The following is a 27,340-nucleotide window of genomic DNA, read 5'->3' on the forward strand; positions in this document are numbered from 1 at the left end:
TGTCGAGGTCAGGGTAAGGTTGAGGACAGTTTAAAGCAGGGTGCTCGACATTTTTCAAGCCAAGGACTCCTTCACTGATAGAGAGATGGAGCGGGGACCCCCTACTAGACTAATTGCGTGTTTTGGGTAAACTCACTCCGTCATTTACTTTAGTCTGTGGCCAAATATGTAAATGAGGCAATTTCTGCTCACAAGAATATCTGTACAGTTGAGATATTCATACAGATAACTGGCCAATGACTAGGCTGCCGATATGTCTAGTAGCAGCACAGTGTTTTAGTGTGTGGTTATGAGGAATCGTGGCTAGACTATCAATGCGGATTACGTTAAGTGTTTGGTGTTTTTTTTTTTTTTTTTTTACAAGTGTCTTCCAGATGCATTAAAATCTTTTGAAAAAACAAAATCTTCAAAATATTATCATACAATAAATTTGCAGGCCCCTTGCAGTAACTCTGAGGACCTGTTAGGAGTCAGGGACCCCCCCGTTGAAGACCCAGTGTTTGGAGAACACATTAACAGGGACAGACGTCGACACACGCTAAACACTGCAGCTGCAAACAAAATTTAACCTAATTTGGCTAATTGCAGCCTAGCTAAAACTCTAACCACTGAAAAACATTTCCAGGTGGATTAAAAGTATACATCAAAAATACATGCTCAATAATTTAAAAACATATTTTGTAGGTAAAATCTACTTTATAAAGTAGCCTAACTTGTTACTAGATGTCAATTCAATGTAGATAGTAGTTCCATTTAAGAAGATATGTGAAGTTGTATGAAATGAAAATATACTCAAGTACAATGAATATGGTAATGTGGTCCACTACAGTTCATGAATGCAAAATAGGTGGAAAGTAGGAGGACAATTGCAGCATTAGTTCAGTAAGAGGTGGTTAAAATGGCTCTTAACTGTACTCATTACTTCACAGTCTGATGGCACACATTTTCAAATCCAGTTCATGCCAGATAAACTACGTATAAAAATATTACTAATCCAGTGATTCTCCTAATCGTATTCATTACAATATCTGGTCACGTATCAGTCCACATTTGGTCACACCCCAACACACATCTGAACCATCCAGATAAACACGATGACATTTTGACAGAATGACATACAGTATTCTCACACACAAGACAAATATCAATGACATGACACAAACTGTTTGCAATACTTTATTAGGACCCAGCTAAAAACAATCAAGTGTTAATTAATAAAAATGTTTTGGAAAAGACAGTTGGTTCAAGCTTATGTTGATGTACAATGGCTGGCAACATATAGTAAAATATAGTAAAATACTTGTTGGTATGTTTTGGCAGAAAGTCTAATCTACTGGCTGTGAGCGAGTTGTGATGTAGATAAATCATGTTTTGGTTTTGTACAAAGTAAGACATTAAGCATACCGTCTCTTAATTGTGCAGTAAGACCATTTCACAAACAGAAATGCCTCCTCACTGATGCAGTGATAATGACAACAGTTCTGATCTGTGAACCAGATACAAGACACAATACTCTGAATAAGTTCAAATCAAGCTGCTTTACAGTTTCCTTCAATGAACACAACGGTGAAATAAATGATACTTAAATCATGCAGACTGCTCTACAAATCATCTTTCTTCTTGTACAACTAATCAGCTGGTATCAGAAACCTTAAGTTTTATGAGAAATGTTGGCAGTTAGACAGGGAACTCTATTTAAATAACATATAGAAAAGTATATACTCTTTGTAAACACACTTAAAAGGAGTAAGTATGGAAAAATGCAGGTTGACGTTGCTGTTATTTCATTTGGTTATCGGTCATAACAATATAAAGCAATTAAAATCTGACATTGATGATATGCTGGAAGAAAATAAGACGAAGCAATCACAACGTACAACTAAAATGAACTTTGAGCTTCTAAACTTTAAAAAATAGATTTTCATACAAGGTGGACTTTATGTTAAAGCAATCTTATACAAATTCTTGTTAAATACTATATGTGATGTTTGTTTACACTGTGTGTGAGATGTGGTATTTAAACAATATTTGTGACCACAGTATGTAGTGTTGCTATACTTGACCATAGTGTATTAATTCTGTTAAAATTATTGAGTCCACCTCCTGTATAATCTTACCATTTCACCAGAGACACAAGTTAAAGGGCTAATTTTGTGATTTTAACAAGAATGCCCCAACAAACATTCAAAAGGCCAAAATAACATTTTTACGGCAGAGCACGCCCTCAACCTCATGAAGCTTTCCCTCGTACCTAGTTTCATACACAGAAAATGATGATACAAAACTATCACGCACATATCTCCATCTGACAAGAACAACACATATCAGTGACATTAGTTAAGACTCTTTACAGCATTAAGACTCATCAGCGTGTCTTATTATAATAACCAATTATAAACTGATCAAGTCACAGAGTGTGTGACACTACGAGCTGCTGGTTGTTGTTTGAATGTTATTTTCCTCCCACACACCCACTTAAGAAAAGGTGTGAAGACAACTGAGAGAGATCTTTACACATGCATTAGAAAATAGGTTGTTTGGTTCTATAAAATCTGTCCAAGTTTATTGTTTCTTTACCTCGACGTGGAGGCCCCGTTTTTACAAGAATAGATTGATGGATGACTGCAAAGAAGTATAAAAAAATGTGGTTTCCCAGATCTGATTGGAAAAAAAGGGAACTCAAGAGTCATCCCGATTCACAGGCACCAACCACATTTCATTGCAACAACCTTTCTCCCCTCTCCTTGCACTCTCCTGTTCCCGACTGTTATGGCCCCCTGACTCTATATTGGCTTGTCTAATGGTCGTGGAAGCCTGGCATGGGGAATGGCCTGGCGAAAGCTTCAACACGGTGGCGCAGATTGGCGATGCGAGCCACAGTCTCTGGATCCTGGAGAAGGAAGTTCTTGAAGTCCTGGAGCTTTCCTGGAGAACACAACAGAGAAGAAAGTGGAAATGGCTCAATTTTCCAATATTTTGCTTCCTTTGTTTTATCACCACTGGGCTTTTGCTCTCTCATGCTTCAGCATCAAATAATTTAATAAACAACATACAGCATTTTGTAGCATGTCTAATAAAGACATAGTTTCAAACTCTGTTTTGAAAATAAAAGACAAAAAGATGACACCAGCAGGGTTGGATGCTGTTCACATATGAACAAAAACCAGAACAGGTACTCAACACTACTGTTTTTTTTGGTACTTTACTGTCTCTGTAATAACAAAAATGAAAATTTTCAGTTGTAAAAAAAAGAAAGAAAGAAAAGGCACCAATATGACCGGCACTGCGTCAAAGGAGGAAGCTGTTTTTACTCTTAACTCAACCTGGATCCCTGGACTTAAATGAAGAAACTGATGGAATATTAGTTTTGGACTAGATAATGGCTTGTATTTTGCATTACAAATGACTGACTCACTTTGACTTGTTGCAGGAATGACATCATGCTCTCTTCCTATAACATTACTCTAAAGATGCACTCTCAGGTATTGCAAAGTGGAACGATTGATTTAACGTAGATCAGTACTCAGTAGTACAAATGCAATTTGGCCGATATCCTTAAAAGCACTGAGTTTGTTACCCAACCCCAGACACCAGGCTACAGTGTACTCCATCTCCCCTCTCACACTAGACTTACCTGTCTTTTTCTTGACATCCAAGGCGATCTTGAAGCCCTCATCCATGAACTCGACAACCTGCACAAAGTCAGCTTCTTTGAACTGTCTTGAGGTCAGGGCTGGAGCACCTAGAACAGAACAGAACACAAAATCTGGAGCTTAAAATACTAATGACTGACAATTACTTCATTTTACAGGTTCAACTGTCTCTAATCAATTTTCTGCTTTTTCCCTCTATTTAGAAACCATATGGTCTTTGGAAAAAAAGAAACAGAACCCTGGAGCATCTTGAAATCTGAATCTACAGAGACTCCAGATGTATCACACCTACATTAATGTTGATGGGTCACAAAGATTCAGCCCAAATCTCAATATAATAAAGAATTGAGAAGGTAATATGTGCAGTACATCACACTGAAGGTGAAGTACCTTGCCTTAAGACAATGCTAAAAATGTGGCAGTGTAGATGTGGAGCCCCTGAACTTCCTGAAGATGATTAAAAAGCCAAACATGCTTAATTAATCATGATCTGCTCAGAGCTTCTGGCTTAATTGGTGGCTGACTAATTTCCATATGCAGAAGTGCATTTTTAAAAAGTAAGTAAAACTGAAGAGGGTGATAAGTGCAAAGTGTACATTTGGCAAAAACCTCACGAACATAAAAAGACTGATTATCTTATAATAATCACAATAATCACAATCATGTACAGGTGTTTCAAGACTCATTCTAAATGTACAAATCAGCACTTTGTTCTTTTTTTAAATGGTTTCTGATCATACCCATAATAAGTATGACGGGACCTTGTCTGACTCTAGTTAAATATAGTGTAATGTGAGGTTGTTCCTTACCTAGCCTGAGGCCACCAGGAGTTAGAGCGCTCTTGTCCCCGGGGCAGGTGTTCTTATTGGCAGTAATTGACACGAGCTCCAGCACCCTCTCAGCCCGAGCACCATCGATGCCCTTAGGCCGCAGGTCCACCAGGACCAGGTGGTTTTCGGTCCCGCCTGAAATATTCAGCATTCCTAGTAAGAACTTTTGAAAGGGAGGAAAGTCCGAGGCTTCATACACATGGACTTCACTCTTTAATCCTTTGATCAGACCAACTCAACTTTAGTTTAACATGGATGAGGTAATGTTACAGCATTTGGATGTGAAACTGAATGCAGTTAATGATGAAGCCAAATTATCATATTTTTATTCAAGTCAGTTACTTCATCCATCTCTTGCATACGTTATTTTGTCTTCACATATGTGCACTGTATTTATTTTAGATTTACTTAATTCTGGGACAACATGAACAAAACACGACTTTGCTTTCAGTCATGAAGTCTGAAGTCTTGAAAATGTCTGAATAATCCTTCAGTCATTAATGTAACAAACTTACTTGAATATTACGCACTTCCTTTTGCAAGTCTCTTACTGACTGGAGCAGTAATACAATGTGCGTTTCACTTTTTTTGAACACCAAGATCTACAAATGTATTTAAATGCACACAATGCAATCTAAGCACAGGACAAGTCTGTGTTTTTTCACAGTATCTTTTGAAAGCTATACATCAAAAAAGCGCTGAGGCCAGTGAATTAAATGCAGTACAAGATTCAAGCAGGAAGTGACCACTTTCATCTGGTTTTATTTTGTTGACTGGCAGGACAGCTACACGGACATTAGCCTATTTGCACATCATGAATTTAAATGCTTTTTCTTCGTCGCCTCATTTGCATTTTGTGACAGGACGTTTCTCTTGATTGACTGCGTTGTGGATTTTTCGATGTTTCTTACTGCTGTTTGCTGAGCAAATGTTTTTTTCTGGAAATTAAAAAAAAAAAAAAAAAAAAAGCTTAAATACAAGTTGGATTACCTGATACCAGAGTGTAGCCTTTGCTGAGGAGAGCTGCAGCCATGGTCTTGGAGTTCTTTATTACCTGGGAGATGTAGTCCTTGAACATGGGAGACTGTGCCTGGACAACCACACAAAGCATGGGCATGGGGTCAAGAAATTATTCAAGAAAGCACTTTTTGACAATATAAACAAATGTGCTGATCAAAAATAACTTTCCAAGATAAAAACTTCTGGTCTCCAGAAATGTCCCTTCTATGGTGTGAATGAAAGATATGGATATAGTTAATGAAGCAAACATAATGGAAAAAATTACTTTTTCTTTGCTTCAATTGAACACTTTTACTGAATTATGGTCTAAATGTACGGCAGTCATGTCCATACTTTAAAGAGTTAAAGTGATGGAATCCTTTGTGGTTGTGGGTTTGTTTGTTTGTTTGTGTGGGTTTTCTTTTGTATAATTCTGATGTCTAAGGAAAAGCTGGCTTGGCCTCCGACCCATTTTTTTATATTTAAAACTTATTATAACTTATTATTATAATAAAACGGATTATCTTCCAAGAAGTTAATGTGCATTTTTGTTACAATACATCCCCTTTATCAAAATGTAAATAGTTATTTGGAAATTCTATAGAATACATATTGACTTAAAAAAGAAAAAAACATCAACAACAATCATAATTAAGATCAAATATGAATATCTGTCTAGCACAGCATTAATATCCAAACCCCTGAGAAAGTGAAGGAGCAGATGCCCACAGCAGCTTAGGAAACAACTGTCTGTGTCTAGTTGCACTGAAGTCTCTCAGCGGTAAGATTTAGTTTCACTGTACAATTTGATTCACCCATCATCAACCTCTTATTAGGAAAATAGCAGACCAGGGTAATAAAGCGTTACATCAATACAAACAAAGTTAGCCACTTTTTCATTGAAGTTTGTGAGCTGTGCTGACCTGTCTGAGTGCCACAGCCACACCAGCGATGGCGTGGTTATGAGGTCCACCCTGCAGCGAAGGGAAGACGGAGAAGTTGACCTTGTCCTCGAGATCGTACATGATCTCCTTCCCCTTCTTGTCCACTGAGCGAACACCCTTGCGGTAGAAGATGAGGCCAGCCCTGGACACAACAGAGACTAATTAACTGAAGAAGAATTCTTTTTTCATTTTATTTTTCTTGAAAACCCAACAAGATTTCTTCCTTAGTAATTTGATTTGTCTCTTCCTGTGGGCCTTTTGATTAGGAGGAAAACACAACATCACAAAATACCATAACTACCATTAATAAGAAATAACTGATCATTTCCTTGATGCTCTAAAGGTCAGTGACAGAGAGAAACAATAATGCACCTCCACCGAGCCTGTTAGCCTGCTCCCTAGCTTCAGTCACAACACTGCAGCAGTTCTAATGAGATTTTACTGAAATTTCTCTTGTTCTCACCTGGCTCCTCTGAGGGATTTGTGCGTGGTAGAGGTGACCAGGTCAGCATGTTCAAAGGGAGAGGGGATGGCTTTGGCTGCCACCAGGCCACTGATATGGGCCATGTCAGCTAGCATGTAGGCCTTAATGTCAGTACAGAGCTGAAGTTGAAATGGGTGGATAAGAGGGAAAAAGAAACACAAAATTAGGATTCTAATTTATACCACAGGACAGGAAATTTTTACATCGCATTTAATGTTTTTTTAACTAAGTCATGACATTACTGCCAGGTACTGTGAACTGAATGGCAGTCAGTCAAGTCTTGGGGCAGTGAAACATTTTATATTAAGATTAAAACTAAGCAATGAGTATGAGGTTGTATCCACATCAGATTAACAGGGCAAGAATCCTCCCTAGACATAATCCCTTACTTTTAGGCGACTTTTATTAAAAAAATAAAATAAATATAAAATATATAATATTGTCAGACCGATTTATTGGTCAGGCACTACTGTTAACCCAATATACACAGATCAGCCACAACATTAAAAGAACTAATGGATGAATCGAAGTCGATTGATCAGACTTGTTCCGGCAGATCCCACAGATGCTCAACTGAATTGGGATCAGTGGGTGTTTGGAGGCCAGGTTGATGCCTTGAGTTTTTGTTAAGTTCATGTCGTCATTCCTGAGCAGTTTTGTGGTGTGGTAGGGCCACTCTCAACGGGGGATGTACTTCATCTGTAAAGGTACTTGGGTGGGTGGTGCGTGTCAAGTGGCATCGACATCAATACCAGCACCCAATATGATGGTCTCGCATGTTAGGGATTTTTTTTCAGCCGATACAGATAATATAGCCAACAAATTCCTATCTTTTTATTGAAAAAGAAAAGCTGAGGTTAAGAAAGGCTAAGATGTCGAGAGCAAAGATGGATGATTTAATATCCTATAGCTCTAAAACATTTGTTGTGTTAAAACTCAGCCTTTTTCCTCCTCTCTAAACCCTTGTGTTGCATATTGCCAGGCTGTGCCTCTTATTATTCTTCTTCTCCTCCTCCTCCATGTTTATTGGCAGATCACAAACTGACTTTAAAAAGGAGCATACCACCACCTACTGTGTCTAAGTTTGTAGATGCTGCGTTTGTTAAGTCAATGAAAACAATTTGGTTGACTAGAATTTCAGATTCTGATAAATATACTATAATAAATTGATATTTATGCACTGGTAATTAATAATAATTAATTGTGCATTCATAATATTCACTTCACATGTTAGCCTTTTAATGTCTGGCCGATTGGTGATAGATGTGGACACACCCATAAAGCTGAAAATCAGCCCTTCAGCCTCAGTCACTGTTTAATTTCAGTTGCAGTGTCCTGGAGACAGAGCAAAAATCTGCATTGTCCAAATATTTATGAAGTGCACTGTATTTGCATACATTATTATTGATTTACAGAGTTCTACCAGAAATTATAATAGTTCCCATAAAACTAAACTACATGTTTAAACATCAGTGACCTGTGTTTTATTTGACTGTGCTATATATAAGTTGAAATGTGAGATAGAATTTCTTGGTGCAAAACATTTACATCTTTTACCCCACGGTTAAGATTTGATGACCAACTCTACATCTGTTAGCAGCACCTATCATACAGGGCAGATATTTCAAATCAGAGCTGCTGTTATTACACTCCTCGGCAGTCTTCAGAGGCCTGTAATACCACAGCGTAATTCAATAAATCCTTGCCGTCTCTTGCCAAAAAAGCAAAAACAATAAATAGCTCGCTAACATGCAAATGAGTTGCTGGCGAACGATCAGAGCAGTAAGCAATCTTTTTAGTGCTCCAATTAATATGCATTATCATGACAATCTCCCTTCCTCTCATATCTAAACTGGATCAGCACATGTTTATTAGATTAAAAGGCAGGATAGATGGCAGGGTTACTGGAGGGGGTAAAGAACACAAGAGGGTGATGTGCGCTGGCTGATGAACGCCGATAGTGAAACAAATTACAGATTAAAAAATAAAAAAAGGAGCCTGCTCCAATCTAGGTAACACAACACTGAAAAACTGGAAAGGAGCCCGGCCCGGCAGATTCTGCCATAAAACAGTGAACAGTTCCACAGAGACATGCCAGGGGGAAAATATGGCCCCCACTTCAGGCCTAGTGGCAAAGTAGTTATGGTGCTTAATAAAAACACAGCACTGTAATGGCGGGACACTTCATCTGATGGTACGAGCTAAAGTGGAGCTCTGCAACAAAGGGAAGCAGTCATGGAGTGAATGAAGTGAATCAGCGGGTGGGTATAACAAAACAGATAAAGGGGCCTCTTGTGCACTGTCAAAGAGAGCAGTGAAGTGTGCGGTGAAAAGTTGCTGCTGTGTACGTTTGAGTCAGTGCGAGCATCCACGTTTAGTTCGGATGAGTAGGCAAGAGAGGAGGAAAGCACCGGTGTTTGAAATTCAGTTTGTGTTTGGAAATGTTGACGCTTGAAAGTGACTGCTCAGTATTTAGTCTCTTGCGTGGGACAGAAATTAGTGAAGATGCGGTTGGAAGGTGTGGTGGGGAAGCAGGTGTGTGTGTGTGTGTGTGTGTGTGTGTGTGACAGTTTAGTGGAAAGGTTGACTGAGTTTTAAATAAGAGAGCAAAGCTGGTCTGACCTTCCTAATGCAGGATGAGAGGTGGAGAAAACAGGTGAAGTGAAACACACACACAGAGACAAAGATGGGGTGAAAGCTGGGTGAGTTTTGAATAAAGAGAGAGTTCTCCGTGCACCTTCTTGATGCGGCCATAGTCAATGAGGCGGGCATAAGCGCTGGTGCCAGCAATGATGAGCTTGGGCCGGAACAGCTTGGCCGTCAACTCCATCTGGTCGTAGTCTATGAGTCCTGTTGCAGGCTGCAGAGAGATGGAGAGGGAGACTGATTAGGGGAGTGAAAAAAAGAGAGAGGCAAGACGTGGAGGATGAATATTAGGATATTAGAAAGGAGAGTAAGGGTCAGGGGGAAAATAAAAAGCAACATGAGAGGATGAAGATAAGTTGTCAGATATCTTGAGCATCAAGAGCAAACATATCAACACAGAAGAGAGATTTTTTCCATTTGAAGATCATTTGATGCAGCTGCATTTGAAGTACTCTGGCTACCTTAAAAGGGGGAAGGAATTTATCTAAGGGAGACATTTCAACCTCTCATATAAAGGAAGAACATGGAGCAATTGCAGTAATGCACCCCTACTTATCCTAATTCAACCTTTTAGGGATCTACTCAACTGGTGTGATGAGGCTGAACAGATCAGAGCTTGGTTTGGAGACTTTTTCCTGCTCTTTACATTGAGCAATTTGAGAAATGTGTTGGACAACCCATTGTGCAGGGGATGTACTTCAGAGTCACAAGAAATGGAGTCAGACTGGACCAGTCAAATGACCAGTGTGTCCTGTGCCTGAATCTCCGGTTTTACCCACTCTACTCCTCCTCCAGGCATTTGAAAAGAGAGATGGTGCAGGCGGGAGAAGGAGAGCAGCGTGGAGCAGTGAGAGACAGAACGGATGGCAAATAAGGGAGATGCAGACAAGAAAAAGCAGAGAGAAGAGGAGGAGGGAGAGCTTTATTTAGACAACCTGATAATCTCCCATCTCCAGAGCACATCTATGGATGCCCCCTCACTCCATCAAGCTGCTCATTGTGAAGACAGAGCCAGTGGTGCTGGCCAGCCTGTCGATTTCCCATTATCTCTCTCGCAGAGGGGTCCTGCCTGCTCATACATCAGCACGTCTGGACATGCACACTCTCATGGCCATCCATCAGCCGCTACCCAACACTACCACACAACTATGACCCCAGGGATAAAATACTATACACTAATACACGACGCACTGATCATATCTACGCGCTAACTCAAGAAAATTACTTGTCACATGTGAGGGACCCTGGTAGGACAGATCTCAATGCTGGTGGACACTGAATCCCTAACCACACTGCCTTGAGTCGTCCCTCTGGGGGCATGAAATCAAACAGGCTTTCCCAAAAAAGATCACATCTATATTTATCTCTACTCCTTTTGTTTATTTCAAATTGATTTTCTGGTATTTTGAAAAGGAAAGACCATCAAAATCACTTTACTTACACATGTAAATTTAGATATTTGTGCTTTTGAGGCTGACTGTAATTATAAATATAATGACAGCAACATGAAAAGGTATGCAGAGCTGCAACGATTAATTATCACATTGTTATGACATTATGAGTTTTGTTTGTAGTTAGCACCTACATTACATCTGACAAATTGTTACCAACCTGGAATTTGGTATTTACAACAGTGGTGGTACATTCAAAAACTATGGGCGGCACGAAATTGCACAAATTGGCAATTTCTACATAATGTTGCTTAAATGTGAATATTTTCTGCTTTCTTTACTCCTCTATGATAGTGAGCTAAATATCTTTGGGTTGTGGACAGAACAAAACATTTAAGGATGTCGTCTTCGGCTTTGGGGAACATTGATTAACATTTTTCAACATTTTCAGATATTCTGCTGACCAAACAACTAATCGGTTGCTCAAGAAAATAATCGGCAGATTGATCAACATTGAAAATAATTGTTATCTGCAGTCCTAAAGGTAGTTTATTATAAGAAACACATGTTTTGTCCCTGTTGTGGTACAGATATACTGCATTCTACATAACATATTATTAGTATGGCATGTCTATAAACACTGGTGCAATTTCTTACTTCAACCAACAACTGTAAAATTAAAGGCAGAGTCTGACAGAGTAAGTAGAAATGACCGATAGCACTATTGAACATGGGAGACCTTATACTGAGTACTGCGGCAGAATAAGTAATGCTTTGCACAGCTACGTTCCAGACATTTGAGAAGACACAGATCTTGTGGGGGTCAGTTCATAAGTCATTCATAGAGAACACCTGATTGTGAAAAACTTTCCTGATTGTCTCCACTTCAACTCATTTCATCTGACAATCAAATAGGATCAAAAATATATGAACCTGTACGAAATATATTTATTATTATTTCTAAAATCATTAAGCCTGCACCTGCCTCACAGCCTTTATAACACTATAACACCTTTTTATTGCTGTTGTCTCATTTCAATAATCTGTACTGTTAATACTGTGTCTCACCATTGCCAACAAGGCTGACAATTTAACACTGGTATTAGACAGTCCACAACTTGTTAAATGATATCAGTAGTTGAGGTTTCTACTTACATTTAGCTTGTAGGGCATGGACTCAAAATAGATTGAGGTTGCTGAGATCCTCTTTACATCGGACATGTAGCCATGGGTCAGACTGTGGTGAGCAAAAGAAACAGGCAAGCAAACACACTCAGTTACATTACCTTGAAAAAAAAAAAGAGGATTTTTAACAGAAATTTTATTGTAAACATGTACAGGAAAAAGAAAATTGCATGCTATTGATTCAGGTCCTGAAAATGACTTAGGTAAGAAAAAATGTGAGAGAAAGAGAAAATAAGTGACAGGCTGAAGATTAAGAATAAAGAGAAAGCAGCAGTGACTACTGACTGTCCTCCGTCGGGCAGGTCCAGGCCCATGATGCGGTCGTGGGGTTTCAGCACTGCGGTGTAGACGGCAAAGTTAGCGGGGGAGCCAGAGTATGGCTGGACGTTAACACCCCACAGAGCCGGGTCCAGGTCAAAGGCCTCCAGGGCTCGTTTCTGACACAGCAGCTCAATTTGGTCGACCATTTCTGCTCCACCATAGTATCTGAGGGTGTAGTTGGACAAAAAAAGAACATTAGGCAGTTTACTAACGGATGCATCACTCCTGAAAATAACTTGCAGGAGAAAGCCTTTATATTAATGCATTTTAAAACTGCAATAATTGATGTTATTGCCACATAAGTTACAACCATCACATCTACACCTTTAAAGTTGATATAGTGAACTACAAATACAGCAATTGTGGAACTACATTATCATACAGCTGGATGCTGAGCAGCGTACAGTGAATTTTTATAGCTTTTTTTTTTGGAAACAGCAGCCTGCTGAGGCTTAAAACAACTCTAGCAGTGAGAGTGAACCAAAACAGGACAGCTAAAAAATGAGTTGAGTCACAAAAAAACGCAGTAAAATCCGACTGTACAGATTTGGGTGATAATTCTCTGTAGGTTCATCACTAAGAACAACTCCTTTCACATTGTCATTTGATACTAGTGCTGTATCGACTGGTTTGAAGCTTCAAAGCTTCATTTATAACTTTCAAATTCTCAATTAATATTTCAATGTTTTGCAGGTATTTTGTTCTTTTGCATGATAGTTGAATGTTGAGTCCAATTTCCTAGTCTTCCAATATAGTTGCTGGCTCGGATCAAGCAACCAAAACAAAGCGTGGTATTTGACAACCTGGAAATAAGAGTAATGATAATAATTAACTATATTTCTACAGAATCACTTAAATGCCACCTTGAATGGGGCAGTCTAGCAGCAATCTAACAGCACCGTAAATTTCACCTCATTTTAAGTATCTTCAGTCACTTGGTGGTCCTTTTACACCTATGAATCTCTTTCTTCAAATTGAAGATTTTGTTAGAGGATCTTTTTTCAAGGGTGATGATAAAAAAATGTAAAAATGACGAAGCTCTATTTAATGCATGGTTTATATTCTATAAATATATATGTTACAGTCATTATAGGTCTCTAACAGCCACAGGTGGTGCTGTTTGTCATAAAAATCTAGAGCAATGTTAACTTGAAACTAGCACAGCAGATCTGGGACATCTCAGGTGAAAATGCTCATCAAAGCTTTTTAGTGAAATTACAGATAAAGGAGCAACAGATGGCTACTGTACAAACCACTCATTCAACGAGATCATCCGCTTCTTTCATTACATTAAAGTGTAAAAACAGCAGATGAGTAGGATGTGGGGGGATAAAAATAAATAAATAAATAAATGAATAAAAATTAAAAACACATTCAGTGGGAGGGAGATTTATGGTAGGCTCGCAATCCAGAAATCAAAAGGCATCAAATAAGAAACATTTCAAAATATGTCAGCTCTCTGTTGCTGCTGATAAATGTGAATTATTGGAGGAAAAATAACATGAAATAGGAAACTGAAAATAGAAAATATGCAACTATCAGCCTAGGCACTAAATTCTTCCAGTGTATCCCCTCAGGAGTCTTGTTTGGCAAGGCAGAGGCTGTGGATTATTTGCTGTGTGGTTGGCATGTACTATTATAGGGCAAGCTAGAGAACACAGTATACATGAGTGTGTGTTTATGTGCGTATGTCTGGAACAAATATCCTAAAGCAGTGAATATCACCAGTGTTAATAAGCTGGGTGTGACTGAATAACCACACTCACCTTCTCCCTGGGTAGCCTTCAGAGTATTTGTTGTTGAGACAGGAGCCCTGAGCTTCCAGAGCTGCTCGACTGCAGAAATTCTGGGGTGGAGACACACACACAAGCAAACACACACACACACACACAGTCAGATCAATGGCGCGAGTGGACAGAAGGGACAAGGACGGCAAATTAAAGTCTGTTAAGTGATAGTGAGAAATCCCCCTCCAGCTAAAGGCAATCATTACAGTATTGAACCTCTGGACTTCCATAGACTAACACTCTGCACTTCACAATGCTTATCGCCTTGCTGCTTCAGGATACAAGATAATGTAATAAACTTTTCTGCACATGCAGAGATACATTGGTGTGGCCTTTTTTAATCACTCTGCAATGCGTTTTCCAAGAAAAACAAATCTTACTCTGTAGGGTTTGCTGCGAAAGGGGTATAATTATCCGCCAAAAGTTTTCCTTCATATTTTGCCTTGTGTGCTTGAGGATAAAAAAGACATGTTAAATATTTCTGTTTAATCCAATACCAGTAACTGATATCAGACTCATTCACTGACATATTTTAGTAGCCTGATTTCAGTAGACCTTTAATATTTTCAAATGATCATATTTTTGCTTTTTTTTTTTACTAGAGCTGCAATAATAGATTGATTAATCAGTCAGCTGATTGAAAACTACTTTGATAAAATATGTTGTTGAGACTGTTTTTGTTTTTTTTTCCAAAAAGAAAAAATATCACAAATTCCTTGTCCAAGCTTCTGGGTTTTTCGGTTTCTCTTTGTCTTGTGATAGTAAACATGTATGTGTTTGGGTTTTAGACTGTTGGTCGAAAAGACCAGCAATTTCAAGGAGTCATCTTATGGGCTACAGGAAACTGTAAAAGTATTTGTCATCATTTTTTAACAATTTAGGACTTAACGATTAACCAGGACAACAATCGGTAGATCAATCAATAATGAAAATAATCACTAGTTACAGCCATAATTCCTACGAATCGTTACAACTTTCTGATCAACTTTTAATTGCCATATCCAACCTACAGCTTCTATGGCACCCATTTGATTATATGATACCTCCCTTTGAATTTCTTGTCCTCCTTTTCTTTCTTGAAAAGCGCTCCTGTTGAAAACTGTACTTGAAAAAGGACAACAATTCTCCCCTCCCTTTTCGCCATAGAAATTATACGGACATTTACAGTATGGGACATTACACAAAATATTTAAAGGGGCATTATGGAACACTTTGTCACAATTTACATGTAGTAATCACTTTTTTTTGGCTATATGTGAGCGGTTTGTAACACGATGTGAACAATGACACCTTCCGCGGGTCTTTCGGTTGTCTATACCAGCCTGTGGATGATCGGTTTAAGTTATTTAACGCTGCTGGACTGTGCATTTCTTTGTAAAGGACTCGACTTGCATGTTAGTTTAGAAATGGAGTCTACTAACATTAACTACCGACCAGCTTCCAGCACAACACAGAAGTTTCACAGAGCCCCTTTAAGGAAAGCATGTTGACAATGAATAGCCTCACACTGGGAGACACATTAAACTTGACTTTACTATCTGTCACCTTTACTGTGCAATGTCTAAAACCCTGACTGTAACTGACAATAGATACCTCTTCTATAAAGGGCACCTAACAAAACTTCTTATTGTATGTGATCACACTGCCCAGTAATACTGTCTGACACACACATACAGTTAAGTCTAGTCTCATTGGGGTGGTGTGTGTCTGTGATGTGTGCGTGTGTGTTATGCTAATGCTTCACCTAGAAGCCAAGAGGAGATCAAGGAAGATAACAGCTCCAGTAACAGCTTTCTTCCACGTCTGTCTGTCATGCAGACGACTGTGCATTTATTAGAAACGGAAATGCATTTGCTTCTCCCCGTCTTAGTGTGTGTGAGGGCATGTGTGTTGACACGTGTGGGAGCATGTATGTCTTTTCATTCAAGGAATGCCTGCCTGAGCTGTAGTGTTGTGTGCCTTGCGCCTTGCAGAGTTAGGTGGGGAGGAGGCAGAATGAAGATATCAGCTTTATCTCACACTAGAGTGGTCAGGCTTTGTGTAGAGAGGGGGCCGATATACTCCACTGAACAACTACTGTGGTGAAGAAGAAACAGGAGGAGAGAGAGAAAGAACAATACAAGATAAAACCTTGTCTGCTCTTTTGAATAGTAAAATTTCCCATTTCACACCATACAGCCTTGGAAAGAAAACAGACAAAGAAGAGATACCCAAAGTTCTCTGTAACAACTGAGCGACTCTGGCTTACAGACAACACTACATCCTGTCAGCTTTTTCACGATTAAAGATGTCAAATTTGAATCACTTGATATGAATTTGTTCTTTTTTTAAAATATGCTTGTCAAAGTTCATGATATCTGTTTTATTATTTGTATGTCTGAGCCAGAAGGTCACTAGCAAGCCACTGAAAACATTAAAAAACAGCACATTCACCGCTATAAAATATTCAAACATACAACAGCAAGATGATTTAGGAAGAAATGTGAGCAAAAATGACTTGATATTTGCAGTGTATGATTTTAAAATGTTCATATAACTCGTTGTACGTTGCTGTATGGTATGTATCTATCTACAGTATGAGCCCTAATAAACCACTGATAAGAGCTTTTCTGTCATTGCAGTGTCTGACAGCAATAACAGGGAAAAAAAGATACAACCAGAATAGATATACATGAGGCAAGCAAGTCTATTCATTCATCCATTTAGCCAAAACATTAATCAGAGGTGATGAGGCATTCTCAGCTGCCATCACTGCCAACATTTAGGAGAGGTGCTGCCAGCTCTTACAGGCATTGAGTAAGTGTTTACACTGACTGTCTTTCTTTAAAAATGAGTCAATCAATACAAATTGGTATACGATGGGTCGTTATAGTCTATTAAAGGCTGACTGAATGAAAAATCTTTTCCTCATTTAAAGTGTCTGCCAGCATGTCAATTCCATGCCAACATTTTTAAGGCAATGGCCAAATGTTCCCTAATCAAGGGGTTCAAGGAAATGTATTATTGTGTCCAGGCTATCTGCTCATCGTCTGGGCTATAATTTTCCAGATAGTCATTCACTTTAAACTTCTAACATTTTGAAGGAAGCTAGTTCATCATGTATACATTATATGCAGCACACAAAGTTATCCTGGCATCCTACGTGGGTTTTAAAATCAGGCTTGAAAACTTTTTCTATGTAATATCTCTTTTAATTGCATCCCATTCTTCCAATCTCTCTCCACTGTAAACATATAGATTAGACTTAGAAATTACCACCACGTTTGTGTTTTGTGTGGCACATTCACACGTGATTGTCAAGCCTCCACATAACATCAACTTTCAGAATCAAGGCATCCGTTTTAGCAGCCACGTTATTAATATAGTTTAGAGTTGATTTGTCCCCTTTCCACATGTGTTGCAAGAATAAATGCACAATGGCAGCTCATTTAAATCAAGTAAAAGATGCTCTGTGGCTGTACTTGAATATGACAACCTTTTGTTGCTCCTAACCTTCTCTGTCATCACTTTCAATTGTCAATATAGCTGATCTCACAGAACAGCTGTTAACTGCTGCTCAACATATTAAGAGGCGCAATCAAATTCCTTAGCAGTTGAAAAAGAAATACAACCCCAAATCACAATCATGACGATTTGCAGGGAACTAATATTATCACATGACCTATGTGTTTGGCGGTATTACACAGAGGAATTTTAACTTTACGAATTACAGACATGGCAGATTTGCATGGGATTAAGATCAGACGTCCTCCGCAATTATGACAAATCACTAGACGTCCCCAGGTAATACTAGCCCTGTGCAAATAGGCCTTTAAACTGTCAAAAACAGATGAGGTTAAAAAGTAGAGAATCATATCTGTGAAAGAGTTTTTTTTTTACCTCAGATGCGATGAGCTCCAAGCCACGGCACTGCCTGTCCTTCTCCTTTGTCAGCAGATCCCACATCTCGGGGTCATCCTGAGCCAGGCTCTCCTGGCCTGTCCACGGACGATCTTCATCTACTGCACGGGTGGCGGCGTGGGACTGCTGGCCACGTACGCTGAGACGAACTGGGGCTCGCTGGCACAGTGGCTGAGGGCAGAAGAGAAGTTACAGGGTCAGGGGTTACGATAAAAGGGAGGGGCATTAAATGTGTCTCATGGCGGCTGAAATAAGCTTTCAAAGCTGTTAAATTGAACATCATTTTTCTGCCGAATGTAGGCCTATTTGATCATTTTACATATTTGATGTAACACCCTATTTTTTTCCTATATAAATAAAAGACATTTCAAGCCCTCCTCTGTTCCTCATACTCTCACATAAGTAGCCTGGTATAATTAGAAACTGGCGTGTTTGCATGATATCAATAATCAGCATGGTTGTTCAATTATGCCTCTATCAGCACTTCTACAAACTGAGGGACTGACTTTTACAGCCTCAGTGTACCGAAGGAGGCATATAGAGAACAGATTCAGCACTTCCTGCTTATCTAATCTGGACTGGGGCTGGCAAGTCCTCCTGCTGCTGCTACTGCTGCACTGCCTGATCATATTAGTGTGCAGAGTCCATACAATTTTCACTCTCTCTGTGTCTTTTTTTCCTACTTTAACATTGTTCTTCTGTGCAGCACTATTCCTGTGATAGAATATTTTAACACTTGGCTTGGTATTACATACCGCATTCTCTATAAAATGATTGTCATGTATTATAGCTGTACGTGTGCTCTTCGGTGCTCAAGTTCTCTTTATAAACCCTAATCAACAGGGAGTGCACAAAAAAAGAAAAACATTCCTTGACATGTTGATTGCACTTGGAACAAATTGGCTCTCTCCCATCATTTAATCAACAATATGATGATGACTCTGTGTTGAGATCAATCCCACCACTGCCAACCTATCGTTATCATCTGTACAGGTGTGCTGGGGTGTGAGGGACAACCTCCCTTTAATAGCACCATTAAAAAGCAATTAACATAATGCTCAGAACTGGTTGAGACACCCATATGAAAAAACAACCTAAAAACGCAATTTACGCTTATTTCATGTGGTGCAAAATATTTGGGGGCGCTTAATCTCTTGTAGTGGCTTTATTACATAGTAAATTTAGCAAAGAAGCCAACTCCTTAATTTTTTGAAACACATTAGAATGTTAATGTTGTGAATAAAGGCTAAAATCTTGTCTGCAATGCTAAAACAGGGTTTAAGACACTTAAATGTAATGCTTTATAAGACCTTTTTTGGACAAATCTTTATCTTAGTCAGGCATTACAGGTAAGTATATAGATAAGGATATGTGGTCCAGTGCAGAGGTAGGTTTTATGAATGAATATGGTTATTTAAGTGAGTTGAGTGACATTTTGCCAACAGGTAAGTGCAAGTATACAGTGAAAAAGACTGTTAGGTTCAAAAATGTGTAACATCAGAAATGTGCAAGCAGAAGCACTTGACTCATTTAGACAAAAATAAAGTAAAAGATGAATAAATTAAATTAGATAAAATGTTTGTTGCAATTAAAGGGGCACTACTGTATGTAACAATTTGTGAGTGGATTGTAACATGACGTGAAAAATGAGACCTTCCCCTTGTCTCTCTATACAAGCCTGTGGATGATTTGTTTGAGTTGTTCAATGCTGCTGGACTGTGGATCTCTTTGTGAAAGACTCGGGTCGGATTTTCTGCAAAAGTCCAAAGGATGTGACTTTATGCACATGCTCGAGGGCCTCATCTCAGTACCTCTCTCCACTCCACTAACGGAGAGCAACAGCTCTAGCAAACGTTAGTTTAAAAATTGACGACCAGCTTCCAGCACAGCACAGAAGTTCCACAGAGCCCCCTTAAGACCTCACAAATTTAAATTTAAAACTATTTAATAAGGCCTATAATTTATAAAATTTAAGGACCAGCAGACACCCTGAAAAATGACCAACCGTAGACCCATAATGCAACTTTCTTTGTAAAAAAAAGAAGAAAGAAAAACAGTTAATAAGAAGCTTTATCCTTAGGAACAGCTTGCAGATAGTTTATCAACTCCATCACTGTTCGGCCCACCCTCTCTTCTCCGCCTCTTCATCTGCTCCCCGGGGTGGCAGAGGGGACAGTGGTGACACACCAGGGGAGGCGTCTGGCACATTAATGGCCGATTTCTAACTGGCTCTACTCTGGCCTTCTGTCACCGGTGGCAGTGGTGATGGTGGAAAAAGGGGAGAGGGCCCCCCCTCTGGGTTCTGGAGGAGATGAGGGCCTGGGGAGACAGGTCGAGCTGCCTCAGAGGACGCGTTTCTCACAGAGAAATCACACGGGTCATTAAATGTTGACGGGAACTGTCCTTCGCTGTCTGCATTTCTGCTGGAACACACCAAGGCTTGGGAAAGCAGTGGCAGAAAAACCCAACAGAAGCCAGCGACGCAGCGGTTACCATGCTTCTGACGACCGCAAAATAGACAAGGGTGCCTCTCTTCCCTCAAACTCACCTCCACCTTCATCCCTGCTTTCCTTTTCATACCATCTTCTTGCCCTCATCATGTCACTCGACACTGCTAAGCACGCTCACCATAGTTGTGGCATTTTTATTAGTTCGTCTTGTCATCGATATCACTGCCACGGCGTCCACTGGGCTTACACAAACCATACACAGGTCAGTCCCTGTGGTGTGCCTCTCTGCTTTCCTGCCTCGTTTGCCAGCCCTGATCATTACGGGAGATTAATTAATAAAAACAAGATGAGTTGTTCCAAGAAAAGTGAGAGCCAAGATACAAGCACCAAATATGTCACACAGTGGGACTATTTTTAGGCGACAGATGACGCTGTCCTTTGAAGGTGAACTTGATGAAAACTCTGCTGTGAGAAAAGAGGCGGCATAGGCCACATCAACCTGGGCTCCGAGCAAGAAATAATGGCAGACTCACAGATGCGCTGAATCTGCGTGACAATGATGCAGTAATTGTTGGCAGTTTAACTTTCCTGTCAAACATCTGTGCCCAAAGACTAATGGCAGAGAAGAAGAAAAGGGAAGAAAGGAAATCATTTCATTAATCCTAGTTCTGTATTGTTTTTGCCCATTTCCTGAAGCTGCTCCAGAGGCGAGTCAATTTTACAGATGACTGCTGTCCATCAGTGACTATACCAAACAACAATCAGGCTGGTAACAGAAGGAAAACAGAAGGGACTAGAGAGGAGAAAAGAAGAAAAAAGATATGTAAGGTTAGAGAGAAGAAGTGTCAACAGGGCAGCTGCATCCGTCAGTCTGACACGCAGTTGCCTCTTCCCCTGTCACTGACTAATAACAGGGCTGTCCGTTACAAATTGCCCTGTGATTCAGTCTGGATAACACTAGACTGAAAAATCTGGATGGGGTGAAGAGGCGTGAAGGGACGGAGGGCGACTCCACTCTATTCGGGTCAAAGGGTTGTCAGGGTGGCAATCTGAGTCTTAAGCGATGCCGGCAACAGAGGCAATCTTCAGTAGGTGTAGGCAGTGGAACGACACGTTTATGCTCTAATCTTTCCACAACTTGTGGTGAAGATGATGGTGGAAATGCTCTACACTGAGCTTTCATGGGGCCTGTTGACATATTTTGAGCCAAGTCAGTCTCATGGCCTTCTCGTTGCCCCCTTCAAGTTTTAAGTCTGTTTAACCAAAAATAGAAACACTTGACTGTAAAAACAATCTTGAGCCAGGGTGGCCCAGTAGCTCACCTGATAAACCATGTGCACCATGTAATTAAAGCTGAGTCCTAACTGCAGTAGCCTTGGTTCGATTCCAACCCGGGCCCTAAACTGCAAACTCATTCCCCCTCTCCCCCCTTTCCTGTCTGTCTTCGCCTGTCACAATCTAATAAAAAAGCAAAAAGCCCCTGCCAAATTTAAAAAAAAAAAAGTCCCAGTGGATGTTTTCTATCAGCAGTAAAAGGATATAAATCAAATGTTGGTGCGGAAAAGGGCTGTCTGAAAGGTGAAGTGAACTTGACTAAACTAGGGCTGCAACTAATGATTATTTTCATTCTTGATCAATGAGCGACTCATTTTGTCTACAAAATGTCAGAAACTTGTGAAAAATGCCTAGCACAAACTCCCATAGCCAAATGTTATATTTTAAATAGTTATATATTCAATTTACAATGATGTAAGACATAGAAATGGATGAGAGGCCTCAACAAGCATGTGTTTGGAATTTATGATTTGTTAGAAGCAGTCATCCTTGATTGCTCTGCTCCCCACACACACACACATTTTAGTTATATAGAGGGGGCATTTGTGCAGTTTTTATGTTCATGAAGATGTATGCAAACAAAAGCAAAAATAGGAATGTAATGATAAAAGATTTTATTGCGGATCGGGATAAAAAAAAAAAATACAGGATACGTTGATTTTGCTGAATCTTCATGATCGGGATGATTGTGCATATTCTCGCAATTATTTGAAAAAGCCGTCCAGCTTACTGACGTCTATCGGTCTTGATGTATTGCCTAAGCCAGTCATGATGGCTGAAGCTATGGCTTGCACAAAAACAAGTTAAATCGGATGTGTGTATATTCTGCGTATTCCAAACTAAAAAACGACAGGGAGATAAGGGTTGCCACCATTTATTTATCCTTTTTATTTTTGCTGGGGGACCTTATGATTTATGATTACTTGTTTAAGATTCTTTAATTGTTTGTCGCCAAAAATAGACATGTGTCCAATCTGTAACGCAATAAAAATATTCTTCTCTGTACAGTGTTTCTGTTCTGCTCCTGTTAAATGACGAGAACTGAATTCAAAAAGCTAAAGAGGGCTTCTACTGCAACAGTGTTACATTAGTCTTTGTCAAAAAACTGATGTGTACAAAAGCATTAAATTTGAATTTTATGATTTTTGTGTGGGAGGTGATGAAGCCAGACAGGCTGCGTCCAGGGTGACAGCGAAAACTGTTTCTGAAACAACATAAAAAGTAGGTTAAAAAACAATTCTGAAAACTTACGGTTGGGTTATACTGAACACACCAATAACACTTTGTTGACTGATGTTGGCATCACATACATAAAAACAAAAATGTTGCTGCTTCTTTTCAACCGAGTCAACCTCTGACATTTGAGAAAAGTAGGACTACTGTAAATATTTCCCTCAGAACTTCAAACAAAAGCATGTGGAGTTGAGTAAAAGTTATGCACTAAACTCGAAAGAGAAGCACATCTTCTCACAAAACAAAAACCAGTCTCCTGGTTACCTGGCTACATCCCTGGCATGCCGACGTTCCTGTTTGTCAAATTGTGGCACGGCTAGACTTATGTCACATCCAGTAAACTAATATTAAGAAATAGTAGAAGGTTAATTATGAGCTTTAGGTAGGAGAGCAGGCCCTAAATCTTAAAGATATTTAACTTTTTCGGTTTTTGTATGACCTCTGGTTGGCGGGTCTTACACACATCAGTTTGATCACTCAGTGATCGTGATTAAACATCAGTGATTTAACAAAAGTTTCTGATGGATGTACAGAGATGCAGCAGTCCGTGGAAATAGCAGCACCCTGTAAGTGCTCCAGTGCCAAAGATGTCTAAGACCAGAACCTGAACTGCCAAAAATAGAATCTTCACACTCAATTTGCTCTAGTCAAGTGTACTCAAGGACAATTTAAATTGATGTCATTTTGAAATTAAAAGGTTCTTTAAAAAAAGGTTCACAGTGTTAATGTCTGGGTGCTTCTCCCATCATTAAACATCATTACTGAAATAAACATGAACAGCCCGTGGGTCTTTAAAGTGATCTCTTTATATATTGAATTCAAAGATTTAAATTGATGAGGGCCAAAAAAAAATCCATGCAATATAAACATCATACGCACTAGAACGAGTGATGGGATTTAACTAAGTACATTTACTCAATTACTGTACAAAGCTTGAGGTACTTGTGGTTAACTTGAGTATATCCATTTACTGCTACTTTATACTTCCACTCCACTACATTTTTGAGGCAAATATCATACTTTATACTCACTATATTGATTGATAGATTTAGTTACTTTGCAGATTGCATCAGAGCCAGAGCTGCACATTTTTAAATCAATTTATTTTATCAGATTACACTGATTCAGATAGTCAAAAAAACAAACAAACGCCTAATATATATTGGATCCGATAACTACATACATGTACATATATCTATAATTTACTTTTACTTGTACTTTTATTGCCAGAAAATCACTTTTAATACTTAAGAATATTTAATAGCAGATCATTTGAGACTTTTACTCAAATACTCAAATTCTCATTTCTACTAATGTACTATTTTATCTAAATGTCTTAACCTTTACTCTAGAATTACTTTTGGATATTTTTTACAATGCTGACAAGAACCAAGTTAAAATAACTTACAGAATGGTCAACTAAAAGAAAAAAAAAATCAGTTAAGATGATTAATGAAAGAAAACATGTTATTAGAAGTAACAGCTGATAAGAATTTTGCTTTTTTTTGGCTTCTTGTACCAGAGATTTTTCCTGATTCTCACATTGACCAACTGGAATTTCAAAAGTTGAGTTTCCCTCATCGTTTATCATCTTTCGCTAATCCTATAATTTAGGTCAAAAGCAAGAAGAACTGCTGCACAAGGACACAGTGATCATGTGAGAACACTGCGTGCCTTGACCTAAAGGTCTTGTGAGTTATTTGGAAATTCAATGAAGGTGCACGCATAACCAATTAGCACCAATAGGAAAAGCATGCAAACATGTGAATCAGTCAGTATGATAGCAAACTTGAAACAAACTGAGAGTCACTAATAAAACTAGGTCTGAATACATGCCACAAGATGTTGGCACAAACTTGGCATAGCCTAGTTGTTGTTTGCATGAAATTCACACCATCTCCAAAATGGGTCACTTCCTTAAGTTCAGAATTAGGCTATTAATAGTCCTCAATCTTTCCCCCCCCCCCCAACACCTCCTTCAACCAAATCTCTCGTCTAATCAAAACAATTTATTTAATGAAAAAAATGTCAAATTCTAAAACTTTTACCAACTTAAGTTCAACTAAGTTCAATTATCAACACTACAACAGAGGTGTACACTGAATCATAAGGTCTTTTATAGTGTTGCTGTATTGATATTCATTAAATATAGATGATGTTGTTTTGACTGCTGTATATTTATCTCTCCGGCATAATTGTACTGTATATGCTGTAGGGGTATGAATCACAGAGTCTCTCAAGATACGATACTTTTCACCACAAGTCGCCCACAATAATGATTAAAATCACGATACAGCAGTTCTGTAATAACCTGCAATAAATAATAATTTAACAATACAACAAAATATCCGTCTAACTAAAGAAAATGAAATACCACTAAAAAGGCAAAGGGCAGGAATTTTGAATTTCACTGAATTATTGCGCCAGTTTCAGAAAATTTGACATGAACTGATGACACAAATTATAAAAAGGTGTATACAGTCTTAGCTTGGTTCTTCTTTATCACCCACACTGACTGCAACTTGTCCACATCTATGTGTTTTACAACACATCTAAAATAACCATAAACTGGCAAGAGGCTGAACTAACAGAAAGTAGAACGGTTCTGGCGTTAAATACAGGAAGATACAACTACGGCTCATTAAATTATTTTCAATCTATGTTAATTAAGTTTCAAAAGTTTACAACACAAGGAGCCATGGAGTAGTGACTCTGGTATGTCATTGTGGTGGCTTCAGTTTGTGGTGCTATTGAACCGGTTTCTGTTACACTCTCAGGTATTTTGCCCAATCCATTTAATTCAACCACAGCTTACTAAATATTATTATTTAGTATCAGTGTTTCATGACAGACCAATACTTGATTATTGGAGCTGATGCCAACACAAATCTTAGGAGGTAAACATTTCTGATATCGTTATATCAGCCAATAGACACATTTTCTGCAAACATTTGTGGCAAAGATATGTAACAGAGGCGAGATATTTTACAATTCAACAATAAACTTCTATTAGTGTACTGAAACAGTAAATACACTGGGAATTTAAAGATACCAATATATCTGTGATAACCGATAATATCTATCAATCAATACATTGGGTGGTGGACCCTTGAGCTTACAGTAGATTCACCATATATATTAGGAACTATATCTATATCAGGTCAATTAAGCTTTACGTTATCATTATAGCCATCCTAAAGTAATAAATATGTCAGCAGTTAAGAGTCTGCTGACACTGCTGAAACACTGATTATTACTTTCCCATGTTTGACAAAAAGCACAGCCTTATCTGTTACATGATTGTCTCAAAGTATGAGGTTAATATTTGCTGGGTGCTCCCTCAGACTCATTTGCACTTTGGACTTTATGGGGGCAAGACCCCTTATTTCTGGTTAATATATCATTATCAGACCACAACCTTCTCTTGCTTTATCTGCAGTGTTATCCTGACTCAGGCTTTCAACTTTTGACTTCACTGAATCCCTTTGAGTTTAAAAACATAGTGTGCTGTGCTGGGTAACTGCAAAATAACTTCATAAAGTTGCGCAAATATATTCCATCAAGCTACTGTAAGTGAATAATGAAAGAGATGTTGTTTAATCGGAAGTTTTTTTCTGATATGGGGACACACGGGGTCGTGTTGTTTCTTGCAGTCTCTCCCCACATGATGAAACTGAGCAGTCGCTGTTGCATCATTACGTGGACCCAGTTGCAGCTATGTCACAAAAAAATGCACTAACACCTGGGTTAGCATGCTAGCTAATCGGCTAACTCATTAGTGGTTAATGCGAACAGGACAGAGAAGATAGCCAGCGGTTAAATGCTTAGAGAAAGACTCCTCCATTTGGTGATAATAACAGCACACCTTGCTAAAAGCGGAGGAGGGCAACTTAAACCCCCACGACTGCAGCACCAACACACACTGCCGTTAAGCTAGCAAACAGGAGGAAACCACGGGCTAACATGCCAGACTTAAACAAGCCGTGAACGAGAAAATGGCACACAAACAGTGGTTTATGGTCCTCTTACCCGTGCGAGTTGTCTCAGAGCGAAGGAGAGCATGTTTCCAGTTCTCAGGCCAGAGGAAGAGGCAGCACAGCCGGCCGACACACACCGCTGACAGGCTCCGAAAGGGCTGTTAGAAGTTGTTAGCAACGGCTGGTCACATTTAACCTGCCGCAA

General features: G+C 39.1%; 1 protein-coding gene across 1 annotated transcript; it reads right to left on the reverse strand.

Moving 5' to 3' along the window:
- Positions 1–1,163: 1,163 nt before the first annotated feature.
- On the reverse strand, positions 1,164–27,340 carry shmt2 (serine hydroxymethyltransferase 2 (mitochondrial)). The gene is made up of 12 exons (XM_073468234.1): positions 27,188–27,340; positions 18,120–18,311; positions 14,220–14,299; positions 12,418–12,618; positions 12,103–12,184; positions 9,648–9,770; positions 6,890–7,029; positions 6,406–6,568; positions 5,474–5,573; positions 4,463–4,618; positions 3,635–3,742; positions 1,164–2,925 (listed from the first exon to the last, which is right to left on the reverse strand). The coding sequence occupies exons 1-12, from the start codon at positions 27,218–27,220 to the stop codon at positions 2,798–2,800; spliced, it is 1,506 nt and encodes a 501-aa protein (XP_073324335.1). The 5' UTR covers positions 27,221–27,340; the 3' UTR covers positions 1,164–2,797.

The sequence above is a fragment of the Pagrus major genome, chromosome 6 (assembly GCF_040436345.1).
Source record: "Pagrus major chromosome 6, Pma_NU_1.0".
Taxonomy (NCBI): Eukaryota; Metazoa; Chordata; class Actinopteri; order Spariformes; family Sparidae; genus Pagrus; species Pagrus major.

Excerpts from the sequence above, each read along its gene's own strand:
- shmt2 (XM_073468234.1), bottom strand. The coding sequence starts at position 27,220 with ATGCTCTCCTTCGCTCTGAGACAACTCGCACGG. Across the intron at positions 4,619-5,473 it reads AGGCTACACTCTGGTATCAG|GCGGGACCGAAAACCACCTG; the intron begins GTAATCCAACTT and ends TGAATATTTCAG. Across the intron at positions 3,743-4,462 it reads TCCTGGTGGCCTCAGGCTAG|GTGCTCCAGCCCTGACCTCA; the intron begins GTAAGGAACAAC and ends GTTCTGTTCTAG.